We start from the raw sequence: 20,535 nt of genomic DNA on the forward strand, positions 1-20,535 counted from the left end.
GGGAAAATGATTTGAAAAGCAGTGACAGGATGTTTCAGTTTTATCATATATTTATATTTTTTATTTAATAAGGAAAATCATATATGTATATTTTTACTTTCCAAGTGAACAAAAGCTTTTATAAGGGTAAATATGTTTCATTTTTATCATAATGCAATCCAGCTCCAAGACTAGCCGAAAGTTATATCAAGTAGATGTGTTAAAGCCCCTGTATCAAGCTCTTTGTTAAGCTGCAATATTAGAATCCATATGATTTTTTAGTGCAAGTTGTTTATTTCAATTAAAAAGAAAAAAAAAACAACCCTAAAACAGGGGCAGTTTGGTCACTAATAAGCTTGAGTATCATTACAAACAAACAAAGCAGTCAAGATGACTTGCTTTTTTATTAATAAAATCCCGAAGATGCTGCAATAGAAGAAACTGTATATAGGGGCAGTTTGGTCACAAACTGTTGTTAAAGCAGGGGCATATTTGTTTTGTGCAAATAAATGGGCAGTTTTAATCACTCAATTTATCCATGAACACCACCTTAATTGACTGTTAAATCGATGTCACCAAGGCTATGGAAATCCATTTCACAAAGATGCCCTATCCAATAATTTTTTATTAACCCTAAAACTTCAAAAAAGGTAAACCCCAAGTCCCTAACTGCATTAAAGTTCAACACTAGAACATTAAAACGAAATTTTGGTTTCGGTTATGGTGGAGATATACCTAGTGCTTAGATGAATTCTGGTGGGTGGTGGTGGTGCTTCTTCTCTACCGATGGTATAGGGCAGTCATTATCATGTATAACTTTTATGTTTTTTAAATTTTACTTAAAGCATAGTTGATTACAACAAAAGATGCAAATGATGTCATTAAATAATTTAACACCCACGTTTTCTCACTAGGCATATTTATAAAATATATATTTACGTCGGTTAACAATTGTAACTTTTTATGAATAAATGAAAGAGAATTATTTGAATATATGTGTTTATATATTTTGTACGAGAAAATGGGATAAATATTTTGTGCAGATAACATTTGTGTAAAAACGTAAATTAAAAGTTAATAAATAGGGCTAAAATAAACATTAAAAAACATAAAAATCAAAATCAAAATGCAAAACAAAAACCAAGAGGTAAATTAAACACTGAGAAGATGAAAACAAATGTAGAGACAAAAAAACTCTATCAATAACCGTCACATGGGTTTATGTACTTTAGTTTTGTAACATATTGATTGAAATGTTGTGTTGATGGAATGTGAAACTGGATGTAGCTATGAAGAACTCCATCATAAATCTAAATAAACCTAAATCTGGAATCTTGGAACGATTCCAGAGATTTCCGATTAACCCAAATTTGGAACCAAATACTTAAATCTAGAGAACCCCAAAACCTAATAAGCCAATAAGGTCTTCTTTAATTTGGTGTTACATGGTCAAATAAACTCAAGGAAAACGTCGACAATCGTCTTGGAAGGGGCTGCCGAGTTGATTATTTCTTTGTAAACTAAGTTTGATTTATTTGTTGCAAACATTACTAGAGAGAGAAAGATGTGACTAGTATATGTGTGTATGTGAGAGAAAGAGAGAGAGGGGGGTTTTTTATTATTTTTTAATTATTTAGATAGATAAAGAATGAAAAAAATAGAAAATAAATACACAATGGTATTAAGTAAATTTTCGGAGGGACGAAAACAACATACAAACATGATCAAAATGATCATCAATCCTAAAAAGTTAGGGTTTGGATCAAAACCTGAAAAAAAATGCATACCACATGGACCTTTTTTGCAGTTTTGTCTTAATTTAATTATGAAATGAAAACCTTCAAAAATTGGTTTCCAAAAAAATCGAATTCAATCATTAACTTTTTAGGTCATCAATGTTGGTCCATGTGGTTTCAAACATTTTAATGAATGGCTATTTCATCGGTTCTTTTCTGTTAAGTCTAACTAATGTGAAGGTAAAATGATATTTTCTATACCTCAGAGACCATTCTTGAAGTTTTATATTTTATTAATAAAAAATAGAAAAATAACGTTACTACCCCCACCCTCCACACTACCCTCTAGCACCTTCTCATCTTCACTATACTCGAAAACCACCATTATTCGTCATTGGACTGCCACCATACTCTGCCACCAAACGTCACCAGAAAGAAAGAGAAAAAAAAAAAGCATAGGTGAGGGTTTGAACCCGGACCTATGTTGTGCAAGTTCGAATGTTTAACCAACCGATCGGGTATGCCTTATCCAAACAACTGACGTAACATATTATACTTATGCGCTAATAGATAACACCACCTACACCGGATTTTATTGCATTAAACACTCCACGCCACTAAGCATTAAGCACTAGTAGGCACTAACCATTAAACACTAGTAGTCATTGCCTTTACAGCTTCCTACAACACCTATAAATCATCATTTATCAATAAGCATAATAACTAAATAGATAACCACTACATAAATTGAATGCGTGCTCATCACCCGTTTTTTCATTTGCATGCATGCATCCTTTCTTAAGAAGCAAAATCAGTTTCGATCAATTATAGCTAAAAAAGAGAATATCACAACTAACCCCAATTAATATTTTATAAATACAACACCACCACCATATCAACCACCCATTACAATCACATCATCCAAACCCCTTATATACGGATCATCCCCCCTCTCATCTACACTCTACAACAAAGATGGAATCTGAAAAAATGGAGAATGCTCAACATCTTGATTCGCTAACTCCAAATCACCCAGAAAGCGTTGACATTAGTGTAACACAAAATCATCCAACACTGCAATGCAAAAGAGGAAATCATGCTTAACATCTCTACCATTTCACACTACACGAACTATATGATATCGACATAAGTCCTCTAGGATGCAAAGAAATCCGATGTAAACAAGTACATGATCAAACACCTTCCTGACAACTAAGTTAGATGACTTAACAACAAAGAACTAACAAAATGGTCAAACATTAAAAGTTTTGATATCATAGGGACCAATGTTGATAATATAAAAAGTTTAAGGATTAAACTTGATTTTTGTTAAACCATATAGACCATTTATGAATATTTGTCTTCTGAAATAAATAACTTTCTTACAATTTAGCAGTCAAAATACAGGGAGGGGGGGGGGGGGGGGGGGGTATTTTTGAGTATTAGGGCAAAATAAAAGTAATAGTTCAAAATTCAAATCTAAATAAATTCACGTTTGCTTAAAAGAAAGTCCACAGAAACAAAGGGTGTTTACATTACTACAAGAACTCCGATCTTCTAACGCGAGGGAGACTCGAATAGCTATCACCTTAGCATATTCAGATCTTCTCCGCCCTAAAGGTTCGGTTCATCGTTTCCTACTTTCCGTCGATTTAGATTATTGTTTTCTTTGTAAGCGGCATAATCATGTTCTAGCTTTTCCGTTGATCGCAATTCGTACCAATTCTTTTACTCAATGCAAAATTTAGATCTGTTTCCGATTAGATTTGTATCGGGATACACAAATCATTATGTAATGATGCAGAGTTAACTGTATATCTTTGTGATTTAGTTGAGATGCTTCGGATCTGATTCCCCGTTCTACTTTTTCATTTTTCTTTTCGTCATTAAGAGATTCTTTACCGATATGAATTTGATTAAATGCAGTTTTATCATAAATTTGTAGCTAGATTCCCGGATTTGCTTGAAATCAACAAAAATTTAAACTAAATAGTTTAATTTCTGGAAACAAAGGGGGATTTTTGGTAGATAGATCATATGGAAACTTCATTTCAATAATTCAATCTTTTAAGATCGATTTGTCCATTGTGGATCCGAATTTTCAAGGTTGCCTGTTCGAATTTCCTATATCTTTCAACAAAATTGAAAATTTTAATTATAAACTTATGGGCAATGTATGAAAGTGCATTATATTTTTCTTGCATTTACCCTTTCATTTGATTGTCAACAGTTTTCAACTTTCAAGTTCAAAAATGGCTTTGAACGGAGCTGCTCCACCACGAGGAAGTGCAGCAGCCACTGCGGCCAACTTGCGAAGGAGGAGGACAGGCGGCACTGGGGCGGCAGCAGGCGGCACAGCCGGAAACATGCTCCAGTTTTACACAGATGATGCACCTGGATTGAAGATATCTCCAAATGTTGTTCTTGTGATGAGCATTGGGTTCATTGCTTTTGTTGCAGTTCTTCATGTCATGGGTAAGCTCTACTTTGTTCGTAGAGAGGCTTAATTCAGAAGATAATTTGTACTCCATAAGTTGACTATAAACATGTTTGTTAGTTTTGAAAATGGTAGAGATTTGATCTTTTTGTTGTTTCTAAAATCATTTGGTGATGAGTTGAATGCATTGGGCTGTGTTTGTTAGACTGGATTGGACTGAACTGTTCAAGGTCTAGGTCTGTAGGGCTATTTTGTATGATTAGGATGAAGAGGGCATTCAGTCTTTTTTGTGCAAACAAGAAATTGGAAATGAGATCCTATCTCATCTTGGTTCAGTTTTTTCAATGAGAAAAAATTGCAATTTTTGTTCTATTGACATGAAATAAAAACTTGAAACGATATCCGGTCAGTAGATAGGATTTTCACATGCAGAACATAAAAGGAAATTTGATTAAGAATTCAAGGGAAATGCTAACTTCAAAAGCAAATTGTAATAAAATTGAAGGTACAAAACATGAAATAAATAAGAAAAGAAGGTGAGAATGTACTATGAAGATAAATCAATACTCCAATGCAGAAAATACGAAGATCACCAAACGAAATCTGTCATGGGGTTTTTTGTCGAACAGACAAGGTTTTGTGAGAGGGGATTGAACTCAAAATATATAGTCAGTGGCCATTTAACAGTACCAATGCACCCATGGCCACAAGTGGCAATTTATGTGGTTCATGTGTTAGCCACGTTATTTGACATGACATGAATACACAAAGAGAAATAAATTATATCTCCATTTTCAAGATGTATTTATTGTCACTCGCGAATATGTGTATTTATGTTTCAAATTGTCAGGTAGTGTAGCAGAAGGTTGAAATACCCAACAAAAATGAAAATATCATATTTACCCTTACATAAACATTAAAATATTATATTTGCCCAGAACATATTTTTTTCTTTAATTTTGTAATCCTTTTAAATCCTTATATTTATCAATTTACTATTATACCCTCTAACAACAAATGCCCATCTAAAAGAAAGTTGATTGAAGTGGTTTTTGGAAAAAGAAAATTTTCAATTCAACTTCAAATGCCCATCTAAAAAAAGTTGATTGAAGTGATTTTTTGAACAAGAAGGATGGTTCATTGTTTAAGATAATATCAAATGATTTTTCTAGGGTTTTAGGTGCGAGGGAGATAATTGTAAAGCGAGTTTGTAATTGGATTTGTCATTGAATTAGATAAGACTTTGACAAAGTGATTGATTTGTGAAAAATTGGATTCGTTAGACATTTTGTTCATTACTTTTGTGCCAAAATTCAAAACAAAAGAGTTACATACCTAATTTTTGATTATGTGATTGTTTTGAGATGCTTCAAAAACATATTAAGTCATCCCTGATCATGGAAACCAACAGGATGAAGATTCCAAACCACTCATGTCATCCCTGGCTGCTACCAGATGACTACCCACCTGTTTCATTTAGTAAAAAAAAAAAAAAAAAAGTTAACATCCAAAATTTGTTGAAGCGCCTCAGGAGATGTGAAAATTACAGATATTAGACTTGCAACCATTCTTCAGAAAGCTCTTTCTACAATAGGTAACAAATAATTCACACTAATATATTATTGTCGTCGTTCAAGGGCTGGTCAGAACCCAAACTTCTTTTACGTCGATAATGCATTGTTTGTGGGATAGTTGGACGAAAAAAATATTGGTAATCTGATTATTATTTTGCAAATCTCTTTATTTGGTGTGTTTATGTTGAATCTGAGGTTGCAGTAGTTGATTTTTTTTTTTTTTTTTTTACTTTTTAGTATCGGGATCGGCATGAATGGGGTGGAGAATCTTGTTGCCCTTTTTGTATTTAGGTTTGCCCGTTGGTACAAAGACAATCAAGGTTGATAGCGGAAACAAAAACTCCAGAAAAGGTTAGCTATTTATTGATTGGTGGTCAAGTTACATGGTGGCATTCCTTTTTGTATTTAGCTACTTTTCACATGTAAAAAAGCATTTATTCATTGGCGGCAGCTCACATGGATTTTGTTTATTGGTGGTCAAGTTAACGGGTCAGATCTCCAAAACTCGCTGCTATAGCAAAGATAGTTTTATTGCAGCCTATTTATTAGTAGTTCATCAGCTGAGAAAAATTGGAGTACATAATGTCAAGAGAAATCGATTTAACTCCAAATAGGCTGATAAATTGGTGTGTTTAGACATTTGAATATTCATCTCCAATCGAGATTCTCTGAAAGTTACACATCCAGACCACACGAGTGGGACAATATTCGGACCATACATACATTCAGCTCTAACCACAACATCAAAGTTTTCCATTAAAAAAAAAAAAAAAGAACACAAACTAGTAAATATTCTCCCCCAAAAAAAGGGTAAACATAAGTATTTACATATAGATCTCCTCTCCTAGTGCATGGTATCTCCAGCAACCACATTATCATCCACTGGTTTCGGCCCACCACACGATCTCGAAACCGATTCAAATAGCTTCTCAATCTCTGGTGCACACCTTGTGAATGATCGGCTCCAAAAGTTGTATCGTGGATTCTGCCACATCATCATCATTAATCATTAATATAACATGATATAAAAACAAGTCAACAGCCACTATGTACGTATTATATTACACAGTTAAAACATGAGAAAGATGTTTTTATGATAACCACCTTGATAAGCTCAATGAAGGTGATTAGAAGCCCCCAAGGGTGTGGCCTGTTAACTATCAACCGCTCCAACAGAACTCTCGTTATCTGTTCCTGGATCGCCTCCTGCATTTTAATAATAATATTATTGTTATAACTCCTCTAAAAATATTAATTAAATATATTTGAAAGTGAGGTAGCAGACCTGATTTGACTCGGAGAACAAGTAGAGAAGGATGAAGGAGAAGTAATGCGTATGGTTGTTGGGATATCTCAACTGATTTGCAACTGCATTCAAAAAGAGGTAGCGTCCTTCTGTCTCCAGCTCCAATATCAATGTTTGAAAGATGTCCAAAGCGGCCCCCACCAAGAAGATCGCCAGCGAAGCATTGCTCGCCATGGATTGTCCGTGTGGCGTTCTTGCCTGCAACTGCTGGATTGCCTGCATCAACACAATTCTTATCATTCTTTACACCAACAAGTATTTTTAAAAATTATATTAACCCAAAAAAAATACCTGCATCCCAACATAAAGAACAAGGGAATTCATTAATGGCACATTGTATCGTGTTCCTGCCCTTGCTGCCTCACTTGGTGAAAGAAGCAGTTTCTGCTTTAGTTCAGACAGAAATGAAGTCCCTTGTGGCCTTGTCTGTATAAAAAGTATAACAAAACAAAATTATAAATTAAATAAGAGTCTGGAACGAATCCGAATTGTTAATAAATTAATTTTTTTTTTAATGTAAGTACCTTTAGGTACTCATCCACGTCATTTTTCATTTGCTTGGTTTTCAGAGCTGCATCAACTTCCGAGAGAATGCGAGGTGACTGACTGATCTCAGCTAGCAGATCAATCTGAATATTTAAAAAAATTATAATAATAGAAAATCAATAATGATCACTGAAAGTTAAGTTGCGATTAATTATTATACTATGAATAAGAAAAGAAAAAAACAAGGAACCTTTAAGTTGGGAGTTGAAGGGTCTGGTAATCTCATGTTGCGAGGGAAAGCACTGAGTACTATATTTCTCATCTGAATGCAACTTGGGGGAATGATATCACAGAAACTGAAATGATAATCACAGAGAAACTCTGGGAAATCATGAAGCAACACCAACAGAACTCTCAGTGTGCCCTTGTATAGAAAACGGACCTGAGAAACAAGAAATGGAAGTGATTAGCAGATGATGAAAGTATGTTGCTAATGAAGATGGAAGTTATGAGTGAGATGCAAACCGGCTCGCCAAGTTCAGCATTCCTCAAGAAAGGTTCCATGAACTGGAACAAGTCAACCAGTAAACGTTGGAAATATGGCCAACCCTTTTGGGCGTTTCCACTCAGTAGTTTTGGCATGAAGCTTCTGTGACTCACTAGCTCAAGCCATACAAAGCTGAACACCAACCAATTTCACAATATCAACACATGATCTATAAATATATATATATATATATATATATATATATATATATATATATATATATATATATATATATATATTAAATAATGAATTATATTTTCCTAACCTGAATGCAGGAACTTTGAGAGGCTGCAGGGCATGGAAGGAGGTTGCTAGAGCTGTCAGAACCTGCACAGGGCAAAGCAGTAACTTAACATGCAATACAATACAAGATGATATGATATGATATGATAAGAGAAACGAAAAGAGAGAAGTGAATTTTACCCACCTGAAAGTTTGCACCTTCAAAAACCGGATCAAGGGTACTAAGGTCAAGCAGCCAATCAATGAATAACCTGAAATACGGTCTGGGATTGAATGATGTTTTCTTCTCCTCTGCATCCTTTTGAATGAATCTCACAGTCACTGCTAACACCTGTTGCAACATAATCTCTACAGTTTAACATATGCAACTAATCACAAGTCTTGGTTGAAATTCTCAATTCTGACCTTTGACAGAAGAGACAGCTTGCTTACTCCATGGTCAACAGAGGAGAACTAGCCATGCAAAGAAGAAGCAATTATGTTGATGAAAAGCATATATGAAAAAAAATGCATTATAATAGATAAAATGGCGAGAGTCAATAACTACCTTGAGTATCGAAAAGATGAGTGATGCGTACATATCAATGGCAAGGAAAGATAAGGTCTGTGCTTGTTGAGGAGCTTGGACAGGGCTAGAGTTGATCACCTCAGAAGATATACAGTGTGATACAGCAATTTCCTTGTAGAATTATCAATCCATAATTAGATATAACTTACTTGTACTTGTAGGATAAAGAAGATTGCAAAAAAATGAAAAAATGTACTTCCTTTCCTTTGAATGGTTTATTATTTCTTGCAAGATACTAAGTTGTAAAACCTACCAAGAGACGGCGAAAGAAGCGGTCAGATGTATCGTCTGCTTTTAGCAACCCATTTTGCTGAAGTTGTAGAACAAACCGAGCAGACATCTGATCATTAGGGTGTTCATATATCCGATACCACTCAGCAAATAACAGGGAAACCTGTGAGATACATACATTTTCAGTCACTATTTTCCCACCATTTTCCCTTCTATATATAGAGCTTCATATTTGCTTATTACAGCATCTCACTTCTAAATCAATCTATTACAGCATTGTACTTATAATTGAGTGAATGTGTAATGCTACAATGAACAATCAAAAGGGAAGTGTGTTGCTATTTGGCATTACCTGATCATGGAAACCAGCGGGATCGGGTTCAGAAGATTCCAAAGCACTCATGTCATCCCTGCCTGCTACCAGATGACTAGCCACCTGTTTCATTAAATAACAAATAAATAAGTAAACATCCAAAACGTTGTCTAACAAAAGTCAACAACAGCGGACATGAACATGAACTAACCTTTTTGTCTTTTTGCTGTCTGACAAAATCATCCTTCCCAGCAGGAAGTCCAGAGGAGGAGGAAGCTGATGGGTTCCTGGCAACTTCCACAAGTTGTTGAAGCGCCTCAGGAGCATCAGGCCTTGTTGCAAGCTGCATATTAATTTTTATCAGAACTTTAATTAATTTTTTTTAAATAATAATCAAAGGATCAAACCTTCGCCAATGCATCCACAAGATTATGAAGTTCCGATATTACTCTTGCATCATTAGCAACCAATGTTTGGATGAGAGAAATTGCAAACTCTGTTGCCACCTCTGTGTATATCATATATAAATCAGTATGTTAGATAGTCAAAAGTGCAAGTTTACCAATTATAATATATGCGGATTAAATGATAATAAAACTTTGTGTTGTAACATAATCATGTAGTTATTATTAACCAGATATAGTTTTGCACATACTGTTCTTTCCAGCATCAAGAAGCTTTGCCATATGAACATTATATTCAGCAAGGTTCAGCAACTCTCTGCGAATTAAGCCAATAGTAATATCTTTGTTGAACTTCCTATCTTCATCTGAATATATCACCTGCAGGAACACAAACATGTGTCAAAACATGATGAAGGGAATGAAAAAGCTTAAAAGAAAAGACATGCAAAAAGCGTTTGAGAAAAAAAAAATAATAATAAACATACCCAACTAGTCAGTTCCTTCACCACAAGCTTGCTAGCATCACGGATTGAAGCTAACATGGCAAGATGAGCACCAACATGAGCTGTATTCGCTGCATTTTCATACAAGCCTTTGAAGACCTATAACATGGTTGATTGCAATGTTAAAAACTGTTTGTTAAGAAAGATAACCATCAAAAAATATTATAGAAACAGAATATTAAAATACCTTCTGAGCCACAGCCAATGCAGCCTCATCACGACTAATGCATCTAAGAATGACCACAGGAACCTCGCCAATAACAGACTGAAAACAAGCATCCTCTTAATAAAAACTCGCTAAAAACAAAGTTTAATAAAATTACGCATATTTAGATGATGAAATATTACCTGAAGTTCAGCTTCTTTAGCATCATTTGCTATGAGAGATTCCAGCTGAAACAACCATTGACATGTCAGAGAAATAGATAATGTATGTCTACGAATAGTCAGATAAAAACAATGAAGTGAGGTGAGGACAATGTGACACCTTTTCTGAGATAATCTGGTATTTATCCAATGCATCACCAGTAGTCAATGAAGGTTCAGAAGTGGTACTTATGACGCGATCTGAAGCTGAAGGCGAAGGTAAAGGCTGCGCATAGACTCCCGATTCCTATCAATATATACAAGTTACATGTCAGGCAAAAAGATATGAACATTGAGAAGCCGACATCAACCATAGTTATAACTTTTACTGACTTTGGAAATGTTGGAAGAATCTGGTATGTGCAATTCAGGAGCTGACACTGACGAAAATGAAGAAAGAACAGCATCATTCTCAAAATTATGTGGACCGATTCCACCAGCCATCCCAGCATGCCCCGAGGAACCACTGGAAATAAAAATAATTAAAAAAAAAAAAAAGGTAAAGATGAAATAATTGAAGAAAACACATTTGACCAGTCAAACATTAAGAAAAAAAACATAACACACCTGAGGAGTTTTACAGAACTAGGCTCCATATCTTCTGAATCCAAGGAGTGTGCAACTGCATTGATACCAGAGTTTCCAAGACTAGATGAGAAGATACCAGGGTTTAGATTCCCTGAGGCTGAGCCATATCCACGATGTAGTGATCCACCACTGCCAGGTGGAGCAGAAGGACCAAGAGGTACAGTGTTTGAGCTTTGATTGGACTGATTTTGCCATGGTAGTCGAACAAAATCCTGAAGAAAAAAAAGTAAAAAACATGAGCATTACATTTAATGTTAAGTGATAATTCAATACCTTAAAAGTCAACACTACCTCATAAACTCGCTGTTGGGAATGGGATAAGCGACCAGGTTTAGGACGCAAAGCTTCCGGAAGAACACCAACATGACCTTGTGTATACAGGTTTGCATCAAAAAAGGCTGGGCCCACCCCTTCTCTATGTTTCCTTCTTATCGCAAGTTGTGGTGCAAGTTCACCATCTATGGTTTGTACAGCCTGCATGCAACAAAATTAAAAATTAAAAAGTCTGAGCTTCAAACACCTTCTTCAATCACATTTTTCTTTTTAAGAAGATGTAACCTTTTCTGTTGCAGCCTGTTCAATCAAAGCACATCCCAAGTCGAGGTTGTCATTAGTAACAAGCTGAACTGCATGTTCAAGCAGTTCACTCGTGATATTTACAGTAGTCCCAATATTGTTTCTCAGCTGACTTGATATCGAACCACGAAGAGGTTCCTAATAACAAGAGAGATTTTATGTTAATTAAACTTTATAATTATAAAGTTTGACTAAACAATTAATAGATAAAAACAATACCTTGCATGTCACATGGGCTAAACTTCCAGCCAAACTTGCAACCATTAAATGAGCTGCACTGTGTATCCGGCTCTCATCAGACTCCATAGCATAGTCCTGAAATTATGTGTGTAAATGTTTCAGTAATGATTATATATTATGAATAAGGTGACACTGACACACAATGAACGTAAAAATGAACCTTTAAGACAAGTTCCTTTGTTGTTTGAGTTGCTATAGAGACACTACGCTGCACAATGCTGGAAACTATTTCTTTGATAGCTCGATCCATAGACATTGGAAGCACGCTGTAAAACAATGATAAAGTAAGTTAGGTAAACCCTAAAACACTTTTGGTTGTCTCCTTTTTCCCCATTAAGTCCTGCATATGTAAAGTGACTGGATGGGTGATAATGTCTGTTTGGATAAAGCCATGTATCCTTATAGTTTGTTTCTTTTCTAGACTGAATAAACCATCTGGATGAGACTAAATGACCAATTTACCCTTGCAATCCAACAAACAATTTCCACAACATTCTTTAACTTTAATGATATTCAAATTCAAGGTGAAAGAAGTTAGAAGAAAAAAGAAGGGCAAATAGGTAATGGATTGGTGTCTTAATAGTTAATACATTAAGCCAGGTTTTTCTGGCTTAATCCATTGTCATTATGTCCATATTAAGTCAAAAAGAAACATCCCTACAACACTGTCTAGAGTAAGTGCTTAACCCATTAAGTCAGAAAGAAACTACCCCTTAATTTAACTACCAGCCACAAGATGGGGAGAAGATCAAACCTCTGAAAGTGCATATGCAAGCCCAGAGCTTGGAGCTTAGGATTAACAATAACTTGTTGGTCGATATTTGATGCTGGTATCTGTAAAGACATAAATAACACCATTTAAATGAAGGGAATTAAAAAATAAATAAAAATTATATATAAGATGAATAACAATTAACACACCTGACCAACTGAAAATGGCAATTGTGCTTGTAGAAGTCCTTGAGCAGATGGAAGCTGATCAGACAAGCCTAAAGCTGCCATCTTTTCATCTTCACTTAAAGTTGCAGAAGGAAGATGGAGAGGAGCAGCATACTATTTATCAAAAGAAATTATTAATATCAAAACATGGATGCAAAGAACATCTGGGAAATATATGTAGAAAAAAAAAAATAACAAACCTGAGATAGAATACGCGAATGACCACCCGGATGTGATGAGCTGGCAACTTCAACCGGTAAATCGACTTGATTCAGAGTAGAAATCATGCTGGATTTAACTTCTCCAACCATTGGTTGTTGTTGAGTTGACCCAACATCTTTGTTGGAAAAATCAGGGTTTCCTTCAACTTCTCTCACTTTGTCCATAAGAAGGGATGATGGGCTTACTTCCTTTAAATCAACATTGAGATTCTTGAACAAAACCTGAAAGGCCACAATAACAATTGTGAATATGTGAATGTAATATATTATTGTAATTGATGTTACTAATTACATATAGGATTGAAAGGATGAAAAAGCAACATACTTACATTTTTGGGATAATCAAAAAAATTAACTAAAGGCAGTCCATTCATGAAAAACTACCACCTTTTTGACCTTTTATACAAAATTACCACTAGATTCGTAAAGGATCCCATTGCAAATTGTGGAATGGAAAAAACCTTTAAAATATGGAGATAAAATCATATATTTTTCAATATATGAATTAATATGCAATAAATGAATTAGATTTGCAGTAAATTATTGTGCATTTCGCAATATATCAATTAATTTTGCAATAAATAATTTTTTAAAGATATTACGTGGGGGTCATTCAAAAAGAAAATTAACCAATCCATAATGGGACCCATGTCGAAATTGGTGGTCATTTTGTTTTAAAGATCAAAAAGGTAGTCATTTTCTTATGCGAACCTTGCCAATCATGTATTTGTTTATTATAGCTTTTTTCTAATACAGCATTATACTTTTAACATTTTTTAAATACGACATTGTCCTTTGAAAAATCTACCCAACTATAACATTATACCTTCGCTCTTTTTTCTTTTTAGGATATTGTTTTTTTGAAAGATCTACCCAGTTATAGTGGTAAAAATTGCATTGTATTTTGACAATAATGATCTAATTGAGAAGTTTTAAGAAAGCACAATAAACAAAATAAGTGAAAGCATGTTGCTATTTCATGTGTTTAACCCTTGTATTTACTTTAAACTATGATTCTGATTCAACTTATCATTTATTTGTTTTTTCGTCAATAAGAGTTTAATTTTATATATACACATACCTCAATTTCAAACTTGAGATTCATTTTGAGGTTCGGCATTGCATAAATTTCAGCAAGTAATCCAAGAATTCCCATGGTCCAGGGATTAGGAGGTGTATATGCTAGACTATTTTGGCATGCCTCTAAGATCTGCAGCATGAACAAATAAAAAATTAATACCTCACAGTCCTTCAAGAGTAAAAAAAATATATATATCAGTTAATCTACGTACCTTGGAGGTAAATGGAATCACTGCAATCATCAAACCCTTCTCATATGCCTGCAAATATTAATAAATAACCTAGTTATATATCATTTTGAACATCAGATGTAGGTGTTTTTGATGAATAAACCTATATTACATAATGACCTCAATAATTAAACCCTTTGGATCGATTTCTTTAGCACGCAAAACATGGTTTCTGCCAATTGTAATCTTTCCTAACCAGCCTCCAAGATTCTTCAGCAAAGAACGCTCTTCAGAACTGGATTTTATGAGTTCAGATCCTAACAGAACCTGTTACATCACCAAATGATATAAAGACTTCAGTGACCCATAAATGATTATCTTTACAAACACCAAAAAATAAATTATAAAAGTGTACCTTGCAATTCTCATAGGTAGCTTGAACAATCTCTCTGGTTAGAGGTCTTGAGCTGGCTTTCTCAAGGAACTTCAAGTACAAGTCATGAAAATTTGGTTCGATACTTGCTCTGTTAACAAAAAGAGTTGTGGCAAGTTGAATGGTTGTCAAAAGCTTAATACCACAAGATGAGCTTAATCAGTGATAAAGTCTCTCACCTTTTCATGACCATGTACTGTGCAAACCAAGGATAGTACTGTTCTTTCAAAATTTCTGTGAATTCCTTTGCTTTAGCTTCAATATTGGCAGCTGACAAATTATTGATGATAAATGAGATTTTGTCTTGAGTTTCTGATGGTGGGGCCTGTAAATAAGATTCATATTAGGGAAGAGCAAATGAAAGAAAAGAAATCCTTAACATTTAGAGCAACGCCTTATCAGATGCTTATATGCCTTATTGCCCTTTTCTGTAATTCTGAGACCTAAAGTTTTTTTGATTTTGCAATTCTGGACCTTTCTGCAAAAGCTTTGATCCTTATACTGATGTTTTGTCATGATTTTGGGTCCGTGTTCCAAAGAAATGACTATTTTACCCTTTTGTCTGATTTTTTACTTTATTAGTTATAATGTCAGGTTAATAAACTTGGTACAAAAATACCTCTATGGGTGTTTCTCTGCGTTCAGCAGCAGCAACGAGTGTTTCGATATTTAATGCAGAACCAAACCCTGCATCAGATAAAATATATAATGTTAAATATATTAGGTGAAAGAAGACACTAGACACAAAATAAAGTTAAAAACCTACTTGCTGAAGTAACAGATCTAGATGGACGAACAAATGCAGGAGAGGAAGCCAATGCTGCTGAAGAACTAACTACACTCGGTGGCTGCATTTAACCATGATAAAATACAAAAATTAATCAAAAAGAAAAATCTGAAAGATGGAAATCAGGACAAAAAGTGTGTGGTGTTTGCCTTCTGGATGCTAACAGGATCGTTTGCTGTAGCAACTGACATTTGTCCTGTGGTAGGTAAGTTTGGCTTCATATAATTGGATGAAGTTACAGAGGCTCTGTGTCTCTCTTCTAAATAACTCTGATTCCTCTGTTGAAGTTGTATTGGAGAGGACATTTGAGAACCAAGTTGTGCACCACTAGATCCAATCAAAGAGAAAGATGATCCCGCCATCTACAACAATAAAGACAAAAACAGATCAATAAACTTGATCTTTTTCATAATTAAAATTTGATATATCATAGGTGAAATTAGATGTAAAATGCATACCTCAATGTTTGGTTGTGGGATAGAATTATGGTGTTGGTCAGAAGCAGGATTGTGTCCTGCATCTGAATCCAAGTGGCCTGATGAAATTCTTGCAAGAGCCCTTTCGATGAAAGCAACAAGCTCTGAATGAGTAGCACGCAGATGTGATATCTGCAAGATATGTTGGCAGTATTGAGGCCACTCAATCAGTCGATCCACAAACTTCTCCAAAGCCTTTGTACCAAAAACAAACATCTGCAAGGAAACATTGTTATCATTAAATAATAGAGAAAAAAAAAAAAGGAAATGTCTTTTGGAGTAAAGCAACAGATCATGGGAAGTTATTATTACTAACTTTGGAATCTGCAGGTTTGCGCAATGCATCCAAAACAGCACGTAATGCAATCCCAAGTGTCAGATGAGTAACAAGTTGATTCTTAATAAGCAATCCTGTCATTTCAAATTTATAAAAACCATATTTCCTGATTTGGAAAAATGAATAAAGCTTGGAATAGATGATATAAGAGGCCTTACCAAAGACAATAGCAGCAAGCTTAAGTTGTCTATCAGGGTATCTGTTGAAAAACTTGTACTCTTCAAACAAGTTTGCAATCATGCACTCAAATATTTGTTGTTCCCTGCCAAATCACATGCCACCAAACATAAATACTCAATAACCCATTAATGATATTATTAGCAAAATAACTTAAAAGTGAACAACGGATAAACCTTTTATCAGAAGATTCTTTAAATCGGGCAAGCATTTGGATCATTGCATCAATAGTCAGCTGACCAGAGAACATTTGTTGGAAATAAGAATTGGCTTCTGCCTCTACATCATCTCCATATACTTCAGATGTTGACGACTCTTGACCACCATTGTTCTTCATCCTTGAACTGTTGTTTGGAGACTTCAGATATAACCTTTCCATTTCTTTGATAAGTTGGTTAGAAGTAAGCAAGCCTGTATGCGATTGAAGAACCTAAAAGAGAAAACAAGGGTTATATCAACATTCAACAGTGTTGTGTGGGCCCCAGATGATTGAAATTGAAAATGTACACACACCTTAAAGAACACAGAAGCTGTCTCTGCATAAACAGTCCAAATGTTACCAGGGCTATGCAACCGATTGGAAGATTCCTGAACACCAAACTCCACCTCCTTCAGGAATCTGAGGCATTCCTCAAAGAATGTATCCCTGTAAGTACTTAAATTTGCACTCAACCACTTTTCCAGATCTATGAGTTCTTTTCTAGAAGCCAGGGCAGCCAGCTTAATACCCAAAGACATAGGCATCATATCCAATACAGGAGATATAATCTGTTACAGGAAAAGGGTATCTTAAAATACACATAATAAAGATATACATAGCCTTTAATAAAATTGAAGTAGACATCTAACCTTTATCTCCTGGCATAAATCCAAGACTCTGTGTATATTATCTTGATCCATGTTGAGTGCATCGCTTAAAGCTCTCAAGAAAAAGGGACGGTTAACGTGCCAAAGATGGAGCAAAATGCCACCAACAGAAGGGTCTTTAAGTATCACAGGAAGAACAGCCAAAGAAACTTCATTTTGCAGGACATTATATGGCGTCTGCACATTACCATCAACCAAAACAGGTTAAATAAAAAAGAATAAACACAAACTGCTTAAGAATGTGAGAAGAAAATTACATTAACATGGGCCATCCCAAATAATAACACTTCAGGGCAATGTTTAAGAGGGTATTCAAGCAGCAATCGTACAGACTTTGCAAGGCCTCTTTCAGCCAGCTGGCATAAAACCTCCAAAAGATCAAGGCATAACCATGCATGATTTGCATACCCAGATTGAAACTTGGGAGTATTGACTGCATCAACATATGCCTGCAAGAACAAGTGTAAATGAAAACTTGGATCTATCAAAAAATGAAACAACTCGATTGTCCATATAAACATCATATGAATCTTCATAAACCATACCACTTGTCTTTCGCAGTGTGCAAATGTGAATACTTCAGGGGGGACAGAAACAGCATATTTCAAAAAAGACAACTGCCCCTCGGTGTTTTTCCAAACATTGCCACAAACAGCAGATAATGGAAACGGATCCTACATTTCCATCTAATGAATCAGTACAACATAAGCTTCAAATAAAGTAATTAAGAAGTAAAAAGGCATGTGAAAAACCTGGGATGCAAGTCTATAGCAGGAAATCAATAGTGAAAATGCTGCCTCATCTGGGATATAGAAACCCTCGTGATCAAGGTTCTCAATTACAGTGGTCCAGTTGATTCCAGGAGCCTATATATTATAATAGTAGTATTAATGAGATATCAAATTTACATTGATGAAGAAGATTAAGCAATAAAAAGAGGAGTAAATGGGACTAACAAGCTGCTTGATTGATTCTATAAGGACGTCAGTGTTCCAAGAACTCAAAGAGGACATATCAGGAAGACTCCCTCTACCAAGAGCAGAACAAAATGTTGAAAATGCATTTTCTTGGTCCTGGAGACTGGAATCAGAGCGGACTATTGTCCCTAGTATCATAGCAACAGTGATTTCATTGAGGGGTGAGAATGAAGATAACAAATCCTTGCAAAGTGATACATCTGATGTGGAATTATAGCCCAATTCTTTCATCAAGTCAGCCATGTTCATATGCTTCTCCATTTCTGCTAGGATAGCTTCGAATTCACTGTCAGTTCCGTCATTGAGAAAATCCAGTTTCCTGAAGGGAAATTTTGGTAAAATCAGTTGTGAATTCATTAAACGCAACTGAGAAAAACAATAGACGTACCTCATAAACTTGGATTCTTGTAGCTCATCTGAAAGGAGAGGTGACACGATAAACTCTGAATCCTTATCAAACTGAACCAAAGACAACAATTGCATAAAAGAATCCACATGTTTAGAAAGTGCTTCAGATTTATTAAGAAACAGCAATATGTCTTGAACATAGTCAGCATTATGCAAGGAGGTGGTAGCACATAATTCCTCAATCTGTCGCGTACAAAAGTTCCTTCCTGCAAGCAGCAATTATAAATTAAAATTCCCATAAAAGCTAATAGCATTAAAAAGAAAAAAGGAACACTAAGAAAGCTCACCAGCTATTCTGATGTCATTATTTTCCGAATCTGTCAAGGAAAGACCAAATCCAAGTTTCTCATATGAAGATAACTGTAGTGCAACGGATAGATTATCCAAAAATTCTTCAGTGATTGCTGTAGGCCTAACTGACACTTGGAATACGGTACTAAACTGCGGCTTTTCAAGTAACTTTCTAAAAAGTGAAGCAACTACAGGTTCCAGATGACTACTCTTCAAGTCCCTTTCATAAACATTGAAGTGGTCAAAGCATGTCTCCAGAAGCAGAATGCTTCCCTCCAATCCATAATCAACATACTGCAGAAAATGCCATAATGTCAATCCAACTATGATATGTAAGGGTATTAGGGTACATATATATTTGTATCTCTATATTTGTAAATTTATACAAGCAGTCGCACACATGATTTTGTTCTTTTCATGGATTTGGTGATTAATGGTTGCCAAATGGATATGATATAAGTGAATGTAGTTTGGGTTTTCATTTTTATATATTTGTGGTTTATGCAAAATGTGCAACAATGGCTCTTTTTGAGGTTGGCATCTGCTTGCACCCCACACCATAGTAGTTATGGTGTGCAATTACAATCTCTTCTGCTTATCCTAACAGAGATTATACACACAAAATCAAAAACTAATCAGGCTGGCATTTCTTCGGAGCTTCGTTAGCTTTGCGCAGCTTGATGGACACATTAAACTTGGAGTCAATAAAATTGCCAAATTGAACAAGCGTGGATCATTCGACTTGATAATGTCGCTGGACATCCAAATCCCCCCATATAAAATGTAATTCCCCTACCATCGACTACTAAATCAAACTCCCAAAATCCAAAACAAAAAGACCACGCATACACAATCCATTACACGAAACTTAGCTTTTCGAGCAGTCTCATTTTTAGCATGATTGATACTCGTTCCACTTACAGTCATGCGGAACAAATTAAACATCTAGGGTTTTACTTTCAAGTAGATCGCAGGCGAAAAAAGCAAGCATACATGGATAAAATGAATCCTTTAAGGTATAAAGAAAAAGAAAGTTCGTAATATACCTGAGAGAGTTCGCGAAGAACGGAGTCGGAATTGGATTCGTTCAAACTCTCGAACAACAGCCGAATTTCAGTTGAGAATCTTTGCGCCAACGGAATCATGGTGAAATAGCAGTAAATCAGAATTTGGCGATCAGAAACTAGGGTTTCGAATTTAGAGCGAGGGAAAATCGGGGATTTTTCTGAGTACGATATATAACTGTGAAAGCAAGGGGGTGAAATTTTGGGGACT

General features: G+C 35.2%; 2 protein-coding genes across 2 annotated transcripts; one reads left to right on the top strand and one right to left on the bottom strand.

Annotated features, from left to right (window-relative positions):
* Positions 1 to 3,178: 3,178 nt before the first annotated feature.
* On the top strand, positions 3,179 to 4,524 carry LOC145007537 (protein transport protein Sec61 subunit beta-like). The gene is made up of 2 exons (XM_078966450.1): positions 3,179 to 3,335; positions 3,946 to 4,524. The coding sequence occupies exon 2, from the start codon at positions 3,968 to 3,970 to the stop codon at positions 4,220 to 4,222; it is 255 nt and encodes an 84-aa protein (XP_078822576.1). The 5' UTR covers positions 3,179 to 3,335; positions 3,946 to 3,967; the 3' UTR covers positions 4,223 to 4,524.
* Positions 4,525 to 6,339: 1,815 nt separating this feature from the next.
* LOC145004929 (transcription regulator) lies at positions 6,340 to 20,535 on the bottom strand. Its single transcript, XM_078963960.1, has 50 exons — positions 20,307 to 20,535; positions 19,257 to 19,554; positions 18,950 to 19,175; positions 18,541 to 18,880; positions 18,337 to 18,450; positions 18,130 to 18,258; positions 17,842 to 18,033; positions 17,567 to 17,761; positions 17,231 to 17,485; positions 16,894 to 17,147; positions 16,699 to 16,802; positions 16,520 to 16,614; positions 16,186 to 16,419; positions 15,877 to 16,089; positions 15,707 to 15,788; positions 15,560 to 15,627; positions 15,120 to 15,265; positions 14,923 to 15,031; positions 14,688 to 14,834; positions 14,550 to 14,597; positions 14,339 to 14,467; positions 13,237 to 13,479; positions 13,019 to 13,150; positions 12,852 to 12,931; positions 12,258 to 12,363; positions 12,077 to 12,172; positions 11,840 to 11,995; positions 11,573 to 11,755; positions 11,261 to 11,493; positions 11,027 to 11,159; positions 10,815 to 10,940; positions 10,676 to 10,720; positions 10,515 to 10,592; positions 10,310 to 10,426; positions 10,076 to 10,202; positions 9,828 to 9,928; positions 9,632 to 9,763; positions 9,460 to 9,543; positions 9,130 to 9,270; positions 8,856 to 8,987; positions 8,714 to 8,761; positions 8,493 to 8,639; positions 8,331 to 8,392; positions 8,044 to 8,197; positions 7,769 to 7,960; positions 7,557 to 7,661; positions 7,324 to 7,458; positions 7,012 to 7,248; positions 6,831 to 6,932; positions 6,340 to 6,711 (listed from the first exon to the last, which is right to left on the bottom strand). The coding sequence occupies exons 1-50, from the start codon at positions 20,403 to 20,405 to the stop codon at positions 6,571 to 6,573; spliced, it is 7,245 nt and encodes a 2,414-aa protein (XP_078820086.1). The 5' UTR covers positions 20,406 to 20,535; the 3' UTR covers positions 6,340 to 6,570.

The sequence above is a fragment of the Lactuca saligna genome, chromosome 7 (assembly GCF_052625555.1).
Source record: "Lactuca saligna cultivar CGN05327 chromosome 7, ASM5262555v1, whole genome shotgun sequence".
Classification (NCBI taxonomy): Eukaryota; Viridiplantae; Streptophyta; class Magnoliopsida; order Asterales; family Asteraceae; genus Lactuca; species Lactuca saligna.

Coding starts and splice junctions, on each gene's coding strand:
- LOC145007537 (XM_078966450.1), top strand. CDS start 3,968: ATGGCTTTGAACGGAGCTGCTCCACCACGAGGAAGTGCAGCAGCCACT.
- LOC145004929 (XM_078963960.1), bottom strand. CDS start 20,405: ATGATTCCGTTGGCGCAAAGATTCTCAACTGAAATTCGGCTGTTGTTC. Junction 11,996..12,076: donor TAGCCCATGTGACATGCAAG/GTATTGTTTTTA, acceptor TCTTGTTATTAG/GAACCTCTTCGTGGTTCGAT. Junction 7,249..7,323: donor TTCTTTATGTTGGGATGCAG/GTATTTTTTTTG, acceptor GTGTTGATGCAG/GCAATCCAGCAGTTGCAGGC.